The sequence below is a fragment of the Anastrepha obliqua genome, chromosome 1 (genome assembly GCF_027943255.1).
Source record: "Anastrepha obliqua isolate idAnaObli1 chromosome 1, idAnaObli1_1.0, whole genome shotgun sequence".
NCBI classification, from domain to species: domain Eukaryota; kingdom Metazoa; phylum Arthropoda; class Insecta; order Diptera; family Tephritidae; genus Anastrepha; species Anastrepha obliqua.
This window is the reverse complement of record NC_072892.1, coordinates 53,180,573-53,195,527: the sequence shown is the minus strand read 5'-3', so window position 1 is coordinate 53,195,527 and position 14,955 is coordinate 53,180,573. Positions and strand designations below refer to the sequence as shown.

General features: G+C 33.8%; 1 protein-coding gene across 1 annotated transcript in view; it reads right to left on the bottom strand.

Annotated features, from left to right (window-relative positions):
• LOC129235374 (serine protease 7) overlaps nucleotides 1-9,095 on the bottom strand; it is a 31,947-nt gene extending 22,852 nt beyond the window's left edge. The window contains exon 1 of the mRNA XM_054869187.1: nucleotides 8,545-9,095. Within this exon, the coding sequence (XP_054725162.1) occupies nucleotides 8,545-8,647 (103 nt within the window). The 5' untranslated portion in view covers nucleotides 8,648-9,095. The remainder of the gene's footprint in view (nucleotides 1-8,544) is intronic.
• Between the last annotated feature and the right edge of the window lie 5,860 nt (nucleotides 9,096-14,955).

Sequence of the window (14,955 nt, the reverse complement as noted above, 5' to 3'; positions counted from 1 at the left end):
ATTGGAAATAGTCAAAATTATGAAAAAATTAGTTAATAATAATTTTGCTTCGACAGAAAAACAGTAATTGACCTCAAAAATTAATTTTTGGATCTAACCCCCGGTCTTTTGATTAAATACCAGCTTTTATGCTTTGAGAAAGTCCGTATATTAAAACCACCCTGCCTGTAAACTTCTACATACTTATAAAGTCTTATCTTAATAACCGAAATTTCTTCCTCAAGGAAGGAGATCATCTCTCCGAGCTCTGCGAATGTTTAGCGGGCGTTCCCCAAGGAAGCGTAATGGGACCAATATTGTACCTACTCTGCACATATGACTTACCCGAAACTGAAGGAGTAACTATAAGCACATTTGCTGATGATACTGCTTTACTAGCAAGTGACACTTTCCCGCAAACAGCTTATTTTAAACTACAAAAGGGACTCGACAAAATCAACCTATGGCTCAAAAAATGGGGAAGTACAAGTCAAATTCATTCGTAAGCGAGGCACTTGCCCACCTGTCAAACTCAACGACATGGAAATTCCACAAAGCAATGAAACCAAATATCTAGGTATGCATCTAGACAGAAAATTAACGTGGAAAACACATATATTCTCAGAGACCTTTACTGGCTTTTAAATCGTCATTCCCAAGTTTCTGCCGAAAGCAAATTGCTCTTATACTCAGCATTTCTAAACCCGTGTTGACATATGGTATTCAACTTTGGGACACTGCGGCAAACTCCAATATCGAAATTTTACAACGATTTCAGTCAAAACCAGTAAGAATGATCACCAACTCATCCTACTATATTACAAACTCCCAAATACACCGTGACCTCCAAATATCCACTGTTATGCAAGAAATACAGAAATATGCAAGATCCCGCAATATCAGGCTCTTAGCTCACTTTAACTCCTTAATAACGGAAATGATAGCAAATCCCATTGCTTTCACCCGACTCAAAAGAAAATCCACCCCCGATCTCCTCTTTTAGTGGGAAAAAATGAAATGGGTTGTACCATAGACGACAGCTGCTAGCTGCTAGTCTTACTGCTAGTTATTTTACAAATATTGCTTAAGGTATGTATACCACTTGCAATAAAAGTGTTCTTAAAAAAAAATATATATATATATATTGGCTTCTGCTACAGCGGTCACTGACTTCTAAAGCAAAGTTTCGAGGAAAATTTTTTTAAGGTTTTCAGCTAGGACGTCGAGTACTCGAGAGTTCCTCACAAATTTATTTATTTCATCTAAGCTGATTTAAAATTAATGGAAAAAAACTTAAATCGAATTAAAAGACTTAAAAAATCTTGGGATTGTAAATGGCATGAAAAGGTCGCATTTTACGAAAAAAATGGTGTGTGTGTTCTCACATTAACACCATAAGTCGTGAGAAACTATCTAAGAAATTGCGAGAAGACATTAAATCTAGTCCTCTCCAGAAAAATGAGGGCAATTAAAAACACACACCTTACTCGAGACTTAAGATTTAAAGAATGAGACGAGAAGAATAAGACGGCAGGGTACCTAAAAGCTCAAGTAGCAAAGGAAAAACTTCAGATACATTTTTTCCACCTTCAACCCTATTTTTGGTATGCAAATTATGCGGCCGCCAAATAAAAACCACGTATACAAGATGTGAATTAAAAAAATGAATTACGTAGTAACTTGAATGTATACGGATCGGAAAGTGTTGATACTTTACGTCTTACAAAGCAAAAAATACAGGACAGATTGAGAGAAAATATTTCATTAAACACTAGGCCTCTTCGATTCCCCAAGCGTTAGCTAGTGGCGAATAGATGAAGCAACTGGTATAAATATACATATGTTGGTAGCGGTGGAAAAGAGGCGCAAAAGAATTATATTGGAAGCACTGAATGCGTACTTATGAGTAACTGCATACATATGAGAATGCGTTCACAGAGGGAAACATTTGTTGTTTCAACTCGTTACTTATGATACTCATGCTCTGTTCTCGTTCTTCTCAATGTTGTTGTTGACTATAGACCACAGCCTAACCAGTTGCACGCAATGTAGTTGCCTTATGCGGACAGGCAAAGTTAAAGCAACTAAAGTCGCCCTTTACAAACGCGGTGTAATGATATCTCTTGAAAGCGATTTGGCAGCATTGAAAATAATGAATTATACCACTTTTAAGAGATATAACCATACACACTAGCAAGGAATCTTGCTCGATAACTGCTTTTTGCTTTCAGATGCAAATTTATCGTCAAGCGAGTAGAGAAGTAGCATATCGATGGCGCTTACCATCTCATCAACATATTTCAAGTTGATTAGCCGATAACTGGTAGGCACATATGTAATGAAAAATTTTCGAGTACGTTGTCCAAAACTATTTAAGTGCTAACTTTCAAGGAGAGACATTCATTTAAGCACCTCAAATGAAGCCTTTCAATATTAGCTTGAAGGCTAATTGCATCAACAATATTTTTAATTATAAATTTGTGTGAAATTATAAAAAATGTGTGAAGTTACTACGTTATCTGTGGTACGCTTAAATTTTGATATTTTCTGCGTACGCCTCTTGATATTTATGTAGGTATATTTTACTAGTACTCGTATGACCAACTTGGGTATTTCCAGCGTCAATTATTTATTTCAAATAGCAAACAAATAGGAATGTGTCACAGAGAGTATTTGAAATTTTTCGTATTATTCCCTCTAGCAGTCAAAATATCTAATTTCACATTAATTATATGTTTGTATATATGTAGGTACACACACATACAGTGCCGCTCAACTGAATAGGTTTGAAAATTATTTCATCTATTTTTTCTTCTCTCTTTGTTCCTATGGCATTTTTTCCTTCTTTCTTTTTTGTTTTGAACATTCATTTGTTTACTCATAATATGACAAAAAAATGTAACAGGTTCTATGCAACGGTAAATCAGAATTTTGCTTTCGTTGTGAAATTCGCAAAATATGTGGTCTATTTTTGGCTCATCTGATTAGGTTTGACAACTTTGACTTCACTTTTTGTTTGACTGCGTGATTGAAAACATATAATTTAGTAAAGTAATTGCTACCATTTTTTTATTTAATGTGGGTCCGGGAAAATCTTTAACCGATTTTGAAAAAGGTCAAATTAAAGGCTATATTGAATCTGGCCTAAAACATAATGAAATAGCAAAGAAGACTGGCCAAAACGTGGTAAGCAATTTTCTTCGTAATGAAGCCGATTACGGGAAAAAATGAAAGGAGGAAAAAAGTATGCTTCAACGGCATCAGAGAGGCGACTAATCCTTCGAACTGCTTCGAATTCCCACCTCTCTGCCAGTAAAATCAGGAATGAATGCGGTGTAAATGCTAGCTTGGCAACGGTATAACGAGTTATTTGGAGTGCTAGACACTTAAAAAGATTAAAAATATAAAAAAAACTACTCTCAATGATGCACAGAAGGAACCGCGACTTTGATTTGCGCTGGATCACATGACATGGAACAAGGAGGAAGGCTGTGTTCTTCTACGACGAAAAAATCAATCTTGACGGACCGAATGGCTACAATTTTTATTTTCACGATATGCGAAAAGAGGAATGCTTTTTGAGTAGTCAACACTCCTGTACAGGAGGCGTAATGGTTTGGGGAGCCATATCGTTTTATGGAACTTACGAGCTGCAGTTTGTTTCATCAAAGATGAATGCAAATGTCTACAAGACTGTGCTTCAAAAGGCTTTTCCCCAGTTTTTCGAAATTTTTGGACCTATTCAATGGACGTACCAACAAGACAACGCCCCTATCCATACAGCCCGGGCTACAAAACAGTGGATTAAGGACCAGAATGTCAACTTTCTCGAGTGGCCGCCATACTCCCCAGACATAAATATTATCGAGAACATTTGGGGACTTTTATCGAGGAGAGTGTATGAAGAAGGAAGACAATTTCAAGACTCGGCGACCCTGGTTGAAGCGATTAGAAAAGCCTGGTCAACTATTTCACTGAGTGAAATTGAAAAATATTACGATTCCTTATCAACTCGAATGTTTGAAGTAATTAAGAATAAAGGTCATACCAAATATTAAATAATGCAGAAATAGTGTATTTTATTATTTAAGTTACCAAGTGCCATGAAATATTGCTGCAAATAATTTTTTTTTATAGTTTTGTTGATCAAACCTATTCACTTGAGTCAAAAATAAAGTAGATTTTCTGCTATGTTTTTGAAAATATAATAAAAAATATATAAAAACCAAACCAAAAAAAAAAACAACTTTCGTATTTTATAAATAATTGATCGTTTTACTTAACAAAATTTATTTGGTTTAAATCCGAGTGTTCGTTATGAAGATATTATGTTCTAAGTCTAAAAAAGAAGTCAAACCTATTCAGTTGAGCGGCACTGTACATAGGTGGCATGCAACAAGATTTGTATTGTTTTTACTCCACAAAATTCCCCACTTAGTAACAACTTACCCTTCACAAGCAATTATATAATATCATATTCAATTTCAATTGTTTCGTTTCATCTGCATCTGTAATCTACATATTTACATCAGTTTTAGCAATGATGGGAAAAGTGTGTACATATTTAAATATAGTTTACTGAGTATGCAATTAAAATAGAGTTGCATGACTACTTACATTTAAGCAGGAAATTCTTAAACAAATTAGGTGAAGTAAAATTTTCTCAATGTTTTCTGCTCTATGTCTTTCGTGAGTCATATCTCATGATGTGTACAGGCTTACCGGGAAAGTCCGCGTAGATAATTAAGAGTATTAACTCATTAATTTTATTACATGATAAGAAGGTCACAAATTTATACTTTTCGAGATACTCAATTTAAAGATTATTTGAAAAAATATAAATAGTTTTTCTTTTACGTACCCACTTTCTTTGAGTGTGAAGGTTATTTAAAGGGTTTTTGTTTTTTTCTATGGTTTTTATCCTTAATAAAAATATGAATAAAATTTGAACCAAGCCATCACAACTAAAAATGGCTGCTTTGAATTTACGATTTCTGACTAATTATTTACTACTTCACATTTTAAAAAGTAGAATTCTTAGCTATCCAAATATATAAAATCATTAAATGAAACAAGTAACCCGTGGACGGATTGCAGGCACAACTAGTGGAGTGTAAAATTTCATAAGAAGGAAAAAATTATAAAAATGCGTGGCTAGAAACAAATTGCAAATTTAAACGTTTTTATTCCTTACAAATCGTGCTCGATATAAGCAACGTTATTCATTTCTAGGTAAGCCTCTTAATTGCATCGGGTAACTTATTTATTCTTTATTTTTACATTTTTTGTACAGTCGAGTCCCGATAATTCGAAATGGCAAGGGGATCAGTTTTTTTTTTTATTTACACAGAAATTCAAATTATCGCGATTTCCATTAAACGAGGCTCAAAAAAGAGTAAAGGACCCATACCTACCATACCATAAAAAGGAACCATACCTCTAAAACGAATTCTGATGTCCCCCAATTTGGGTCGAACTTTTTAGTTTCTTTTCTCATGTAAAGGCCAAAAATGGTGATATTTTGAAATAATTGTATGGGGAACCCCCCAGGGGAGTTTCAGGGGGTGTGCCACTGGCATGGGTGGATCGGCCGTCCAAAGTTAGTGGGGGTCGGTCATACATTTGGACTCGATTGGAGCACTCTAAAGGGGTCAAAATGGGATTTTTCGTTCGACCCAAATTGGGGGGCATCAGAATTCGTTTTAGAGGGATGGTTCCTTAGGCAAAGATTCTTGTTTTGATCCCTAGAATACGATTTTCACAAAGCAATGAGCGATTTTTAAATCGACCCGCACCAAATAGCACCCCTCAGATTTTTATCTCGTTTTTTTTCAATTAATAGTAGTAGTAAAGTCCTCTCTCGACGAACAAAACTAACACTCTACAAGGCTCTCATGATGCCCATCCTATCGTACGGCGCAGAAGCATGGACGATGACAACACCCAATGAAGCGTCATTTGGAGTGTTTGAGAGAAAGATTCTGTGGAAGATTTTTGGACCTTTGCACGTTGGCAACGGCGAATATCGCGGGTGATGGAACGATGAGCTGTATGAGCTTTGCGACGACATATACATAGCGCAGCGAATAAAGATCCAGCGGCTACGTTGGCTGGGTCATGTCGTCCGAATGGATACAAACGCTCCGGCTTTGAAAGTATTCGATGCGGTACCAGCTGGTGGTAGCAGCGGAAGAGGGCGGCCTCCTCTGCGTTGGAAAGATAAAGTGGAGAAGGACTTGGCTTCACTTGGTGTGTCCAACTGGCGCCGGTTAGCACGAGAAAGAAACGAATGGCGCGCTTTGTTAAACTCGCCCGAAATCGCCTAACCGATTATCGCGCAAATTAGGAAGAAGAAGAATAGCTGCGACTATGTTCAGTAATCCCTAAAAGTTTGATTCTGTTAAAAATCAGAGAAAAATCAGCACCAAATGCTGCTAGCATAAGTACTCGCACATACATATATTCGTTTGCAAATCGATCGAAGCGTACATTAATAAGCAGACACGCAGTAATTCAGATTAACTTTCCGAAATTAGAAGGCGTAATACCAGCTATTAATAAAAAAACATTAAAATAAGAAAAAAATTTGACGTGGCCTATTTTCACAAAGAGTACACAAAATGTTTATCAACAAATTTTTACAAAAAAAAATTCCTTCTAAAAAAAACATGTCTTAGAAATTATATTTTTTCTACAAAAAAAATATTATAAAATTATTGGAAAGAACCGAATTTATTTCATTTTAAAAAACTATACCAAAATTGTCAACTTTTAACAAATCTGAACGTTGTTAAACTTTTCCCCAAAGTTTTTACAGTTCACTTTTTAATTTACTCCAGCCCACAATTAAACCATATTTCGGAAAAATTTTAGGTCATGTCCGAAATACTTGGTTCATGTTACATGGAATTTCATCAATACTAAAAAATATAATTATCATACCACCGCAGTAGGAAATAACCTCCCTGAAAAACCTGGAAAAATACTGCGAATTTATTTCCATATTGAGTGATGCATAGTCTAATTTGAAATTTTGCCCATTTCGAAGTGCAAAACGGAACTCCATATAGTCCGGGAGCAAGGGTCAATATTGGACTGCGTTTTTATACCCATACCGTTTTTATACTCGTTTTATACCGGCTAACATTTTTTTCATGTATTGTTGACATTTAATATAGTAGAATAAAAAAAAATAGTCAGCTGCGCGGTAGAGGGGGGAAAATACGTTAGCTGAACAGGTGAACTTGTAAAACAAATTTAAAAGTAGAACTACTTTATGCCGATTGAAATTTTCAAATATTATAGCATTAATAAATGAAAATGGAAAAATAATCGTCAGCTGATTGTCCGTTGGGGGAGAAGACGTCAGGCGAAGCATTGAAAATTCCGCGCGCCGCCGAGTTGTATGAACGCAATGATACATTCTTGCTTCGGCTGACGGTCTTCCCAACGCTATAAACGCAGCTGACCATCATTATTACATTTTCATATGTGTCCAAAATTATGTAAACAAATTTTAATCGGCATAAAGTAGCTTTGCTTTTTCATTTATTTTACAAGTTCGCATTTTCCCCCCTCTACGGCGCAGCTTACTATTTTTTTTTATTCTATGTACTAAATGTCAACAATACACAAAAAAATTTTAGCCGGTATTAAATGAGTTGTTAAAAATTTTTTTTCGACACGTTTCGCAGCATCCCACGCTGGACCAGGTGACGGTTGGTTTCGTCATCCATTGGATGGCGTCTGCCTTCAGTATTGAAATCAGTCAGCATGAAATAATGATGTCGAAATGACCCCTGGCTCCCGGACTAATAGTATATGGGATCTATTCTATGATATATGGGGTGCATACTGAATTGAGTCCATAAATATCAATAATTTGCCTGGTAACCTGCTACAACTTCTCGCCTGGTCGTACGAATTTATCGAATTTCCTCTTTTTGTCACCCTGTAATGCACAATTTGCTTTACCAAATACAAAACAGTCAAAAGACTTTTCTCGAAGCCTAATATCACCTTTAAATTACAATATATGGTAAACCCATGCGATGTATACATCGAGAAATATAACTCACTTAAAACATCTAACAGAAAATACTCTAAACTTTTTACTTCATCAAGTAAATGTGCAATCTAAGCTCCTTTTTCCTAATAATGTCTATATGTATATATGTGTGCGAACATATACGTATGCCTTACTTGCAAATTATTTTCTACCTACTCATAGCCGTTGAACCTGTTGATGCCTCTGTGCTCATGCACTTTATTTTATATGCTATTTTTAAAGCTTTAGCTCTTTGTTGGATTTGTAAGCAACGCCGCACTGCTTAAAATAGCCGCTGAATGTTTAATGCTCCAATTCCCCCTTTAAACACTTGTTACATACTCCCTGCCTCCTGTGGTGACGATGTCACACGCTGTCATATGCTCACTTAAATGGTGCTTACATGACAGGTTCGTGCGTGTGTATGTGCATACAACACATACACTTGTGCGAGTATATGATGAGCATGAATATGAAAAAAATACACTACTACTGTACGCATTGCAGGCGCAACTTACCCTGCGCTGTGGCTGTCGAAAATAACGCAGCGACAAAGGCAAAGAAAAATGGCCATTGAAGCGTGCTAAATTGTGTGGATTTTCCCCTATTGGATAATCGCATTTTGCAGAGGTTGATATTTTTATTTTTATATTTGTACTTGTTTTATTGTGTTTTTATATTAGTTATTTTTTCTTTTTTTTTTGCGAGCAAACAGAGACACGCAATGGGTCGGGGAACTTCACTTGTATTTTATTTTTCTTCTTTAAACAGTGTGCGTATGTAGATATGTATGTATGCTATTTTTAATCTTCTTTTTATTTTGCTTTATTCGAATTTATCAATTTCAATTCAATTATTTATCACAACAAGCTATCACAAATTCACTATATAATATTCCACGCAATTACTAAAATTACTGTTGTTTTTGCATATATCTCATTTTAATTATTTGATTTATTTGCATCAAGACGTTACATAGTAAAATTATATGTAAATAATTTTTCGCAATTATTTAAAATGCCTTCTAACATTCACTTTAATTCTACATCAACGTTTACTCAGCAACTGAGTCAATGCGAAGACTGACTCTATTTTATAAACTTGTATGTATGTTTATATTCAATATTAAACTGACCGATCGACAACGAAATATCATCGGCTCAGCGCAAGCTAAGATAATCAAGACAGACTTGTACTGATAGGCACATATCAATACCGGTCTGTACATGTATGTGTGTGCAAGCGATGTACTCATCAGTGCCTACTGTAGTCAAGACGAAATCGCTACAGTTTGCTGGTTTTCCGCCTTCATCCCGCCAAATTTATTGATAACTAAACTTGTCATATTGGCTGGTGTGTTTGTTGTCTTTCTTTTTGTTACTTTTCTGTTTATGTTCTTTCGCTACATCACACACTTACCTTAATGCGTTGAGTGCGAGTTGATGAGCTGCTGCTGCTGCTGCTGCTGCTGCTGAGATTCCTAAAACTCATTACCAGTTCTTAATTGTGTGCGTACACTGAGAAAAATGTTCAACTATTACTTGTTTGCGCAAAAAGTGTGGATGATTAACGTGTTTATGGCATCGAATAACGAATTTCTCGTACTAGCGTCTGGAGCAAATTTCTTTAATGGATTACCGCTCATCATAGATATAGTAGGCACTTTGCAGAAGCAGTAAATATAATTGTTTAATGATTACTGGTAAAAAAAAATGCATTCAGTAAACTTTTACTGATTACTGAAAAAAATTCCAGTGAAAATATTTTTACTGATCACTGGAAAGAGTTTCAGTAAAATTTTGTTAAAAATAATTTTTTTATTGAAAAAAAAATTTTTACTGATCACTGGAAAAAATTTTACTGAAAAATATTTTTTGACGTGATAACGTCTTATAATTCGATTTAACAGGCTGCACGCACGAAAAAATGTGTCGTTACCTTGCTCATTAGTGTTACCTTGCTCATTAGTGTTACCTTGCTCATATGTAGTTACCTTGCTCATTGCCGTTACCTTGCTCATTTGTCGTTACCTTGCTCATTGCATTGAATGAACTGCAAGCGAAAGCACGGAACGAACGACAAAGCAAACAAAACAAACGAACGGCAACGTTCGACATCTTGCTCTCTCCTACTTAAGTGAGCGTATATATGTATGTATATGCGCATATGTACATATATAAATTCACGTATTTGTATTTGCATATGCCTTCTTATTGATTATTATTAATTTGATTCACTTGAAGAATTTAAAATAAAACCAAGTTTGTTAATAATACCTGTTGTTTTAATGTTATTATTATTAATTTTTTTATTATATATGAAGGAAAAAATGTAATATTTACCATATACTTTATAAGATATGTTGTCTATACTAATATTATAAAGAGGAAAACTTTGTTTGTTTGGAATGAATAGGCTCAAAAACTACTGAACCGATTTTAAAAATTCTTTCACCATTCGAAAGCTACATCATCCACGAGTAACATGGATTATATTTTATTTTGGAAATAGGGCTCGAGATATAGGTCAAAACGTGGACCTGAGTAACCTTCGGGTGTGTATGTACAATATGGGTATCAAATGGAAGCTGTTGGTGAATGCTTTAGTCCAGAGTACTTTTCATGCCGCTCCGTGACTAGGGTCTCGAGATAGAGACCAAAACGTGGACCCTAGAATGTGTTTGTACAATATGGATATCAAATTGAAGCTGTTGGTGAATGCTTTAGTACAGAGTATTTTTCATGCCGCTCCGTGACTGGGGTCTCGAGATATAGGTCAAAACGTGGACCCGGGTAACCTTTGGTTGTGTATGTACAATATGGGTATCAAATGAAAGCTGTTGATAAGTGCTTTAATACGGGGTAATTTGTTATGTTATGTTATGTTATGTTATGTTATGTTATGTTATGTTATGTTATGTTATGTTATGTTATGTTATGTTATGTTATGTTATGTTATGTTATGTTATGTTATGTTATGTTATGTTATGTTATGTTATGTTATGTTATGTTATGTTATGTTATGTTATGTTATGTTATGTTATGTTATGTTATGTTATGTTATGTTATGTTATGTTATGTTATGTTATGTTATGTTATGTTATGTTATGTTATGTTAAAGTATATTATGTTATGTTAATGTTAACTCATTCTGTATATCCATACAAAATATCTACCAAACAAATAAAATTAAAATTTTCTTTTGAAAAATGCAACCATTCAATCAGTATTTTCTTAAGACGTTATCACGTTAAACTATCGTCAGTAAACCGACTTTACAGACAACCTCTTTTTTTTTTAATTTTTTTCACTGATCCCTGAAAAAAATTTTATTGAACATTTTTTACTGATGACTGGAAAACAATATCAGTACTACCGTACGCTATACTTTTTTTACTGAAAAAATATTGTTTTTACTGAAAAAATAATTCTTTACTGATCACGGGAAAAAATTTTACTGAAACTTTTTGACTGAAAAATATTTTTTTTTAATTTTTTCCACTGATCACTGGAGAAAATTTTACTGAACATTTTTTTCTGATTACTGGAAAAAAATTTCAGTACTACCGTACGCAATACCTTTTTAGCTGGAAATATATTGTTTTTACTGAAAATTTAACTGAAAAAATAGTTTTTTAATGATCACTGGAAAAAATTTCAGTTAAAAATTTGTTAAAAAATATTTTTAGTAAACAAATTTTTTTCAGTGAAAAAAATCACTGAAAAAAATTTTACTGAAAAATATAAAAAAATAAGCAAATATTTTTTTAGTGAAAAAAATCACTGGAAAAAATTTTACTGAAAAATAATTTTTTACTGATCACTGGACAAATTTTCAGTAAAACTTTGCTAAAAAATATGTTTTACTACTGAGAAATATAAATAATTAGTTAATATTTTTTTTACTCCAAATTTTACTGAAAAATAATTTTTTACTGATCACTGGAAAAAATTTTACTGAAATTTTTTTACTGAAAAATATTTTTTTTTTTTAATTTTTTTCACTGATCACTGGAAAAATTTTTACTGAACATTTTTTACTGATTACTGGAAAAAAATATCACTACTACCGAACGCATTATTTTTTTTTTACTGAAAAAATATTTTTTTACTGATCACTGGAAAAAATTTCAGTTCAAAATTTGTTAAAAAATATTTTTTTACTGACAAAATTTTTTTCACTGAAAAATATTTTTTTGCTCATTGCTGGAAAATGTTGCACAAACATTTTTTTTACTCATTACTGGAAAAATTTCAGTAAAAATATTTTTTTATCGATTACTGGAAAAAATTGCAATAAAAATATTTTTTTACTGATTACTGGAAAAAATTGCCGTAAAAATGTTTTTTAATGATTACTAAAAGAAATGGCAGTAAAAGTATTGATAATTTAATTTAACTTGCATTATCAGTAAAATATTTACTATTTATTGGTAGGCAATATGTAGTGCACTCTCAACAGCGAAATTAAATCATTTACGCACTCAATAAATACTTTTAAATTTGTCTTATCTTCTTTTTCTCAGAACAAGAAAAGAAACATATGGCACACTAAATACAAAGGAATCAGAATTTAAAATCCAAAATGTTCAGCACAGCCTGAAATAAAAGTGATGATAAAATATGTCTAGTATTATAAACGGATTGAGATCATCAATATTGGATTTTTTTTAAATTTTTGCAAATGGCGTCGGACGTCTGTATATTTGGCACTTGTGGACTAGTCAGCTACAGTATACAAACAGAAACGCAATGGAGCGCGTAAAGGTTCAAAATAAAGATTTCCATCACCTAAACTCATTTTATGTATTGAGGAAAATTTAATCAAAAACAAAATCGATGATTAATTTTGCGCCACCTTGTATTTACTATATGATTGGTCTAATTTATAATTTCTATTCAATCCAAAAAATTGCGAAAATATTTTTTATAAAAGAACTTGCACTTGAAGGTGTTTAAATGAAAAAACCAAAAAAATACTGAATGAAGTTCGGATAATAAAATTCACAATATTTGTTTTTTTGATATTAAACAAAAATTTTAATAATATTCACCAAAACAGTTATTAACTAGTGCAAGACAGTCTTTAGAACAAAATAATTTTATGGATATTATATTCATAATTCAACAAATAATATCCATCCAGTGAGTGGAGTTGTAACAAGAAAATTTTTAAAAATAATTCGTTCCATATCATGGAGGTTAACCCACCATGAACTAAGAGGGAAGCTCCACATGGGTATTGGCTAGCCATCCATCCGCTGAACGGCGGTGGCCCTTCAATCACCATGTGGAGATCACCGCACCGACGATCCGTTACTCCTTAGCCTAGTATCCTATCATTTCCTTCCCTTGCCCCCCTAATCCAGGATGTTACGCGTCACCGTGCCCAATGGATGGTTTGCAGCCAGGGGTATCCGGCTGCATTCTAACAGCGCTCTCCTGAAACTGGATTACGTCAGGAGGTACAATGATCTTGCCATGGTGGAGGGGACTGCCATGACCGACGTTTCCCCTTTCACCCCCCCAAAAACTTAGTCCGCCACGTCGAGCGAGTTCCTGGCCATCGCGACATTGAGGGTAACTGCAGAGCCGATGAACTCGGCACCAAGTTAAGCGATGAGTACGCAGCCAATGACATAGGCATACCCTTACAAACATGTAAGCTACTTATCCCTCAAGAAATCGTAAGGAAAGCAAACGACAGATGGCGTAATGAAGCCACCTGCAAAATCCCCCATCAACTGTGGCCGACTCTCAATGCTAAACGCGAAGAATCTTTGCTAACCCAAAATAAGCACAGTTTTAGCACACTGATTTCAGTCATAACGGGAGTGTGTCCCACAGGACAACCGCTTCAACCTAACCTAATCTAAGAAATAGTTCTTTAGAAGAGGATTTTTTAAACATTTTTTTTTCTTTATTCACTAAAACAGTTACTCTATTCTGCAAGTCAATATTCAGAACAAAATAATTTCTGCAAATTTTATATTCATATTTAACAAAAATATTAAGCATTTTTTTAGATAGATATACTCTTTATTTCCTTTAGATTTCTGCACTAACAATGATAATAAAAAAGTACTAATAATTGATAATTTAAATTTATTTAATTTGAGAATTTAAAAATCAAAACTTCTAAATAAAGAAATGCATTTCTGGTCATCACTTTCACACACTACAAATAATATTTCATTACTTCGCCCAATTAGATTTGATTTCATTTTCGTAACTTAGCTTGACTTTTTTCTGGTCGAGCTGTATAGCGATTAGTCAAAAATCAACCTACCGTAACGAACTAATGAAACTAAAGCTTTAAGATTCTTAAGCCGCAAGCTTACTACGATTTTCTCAGCGTACCTTCCGCTGCGTTGAGTTTTGACTAACTTACCCTTAGACATCGTGCCATGCACTGATCTAATTGGTACGCAGTTGTCTAGCCTATAAAGAGTTCTTAATCTGGGCATTTTTTGTAAGAAAAATTCAAATTGATAGCAAGCAATACTATAGCCAGTTTATTTCAATAAATTCAAATTGTGAATTTTTATGAGTTTTTTAAGCTTTTAATTTGAATGCAAATTAACAAAAGCTGTTGTGCATGGACATATAATGCAAAGTAATAAATGATTCATGGTGAGAAACTGGATTTACATTCTCGCGACACAAAATGCATTGTTTTCTGTACTTTTTTACGTTAATAAGAAATTAATTAGTAGGTATTTGCGCATGATACTTTGCGTTTTCTACATAGAAACATGCACACGCTAGACCTACTTGTATTACACACAAAATTATTTTATTTAATTTTTGGTTTTGTCACATTGGTATCTTGTATTCGTGCATGAACCCGGGATAACTTTGGCAATTTTTAATTCCTTTGTACTTTGCGTTTGTTCTTTTCTGGTTATCTCTGTTCATATTGGGATCTTC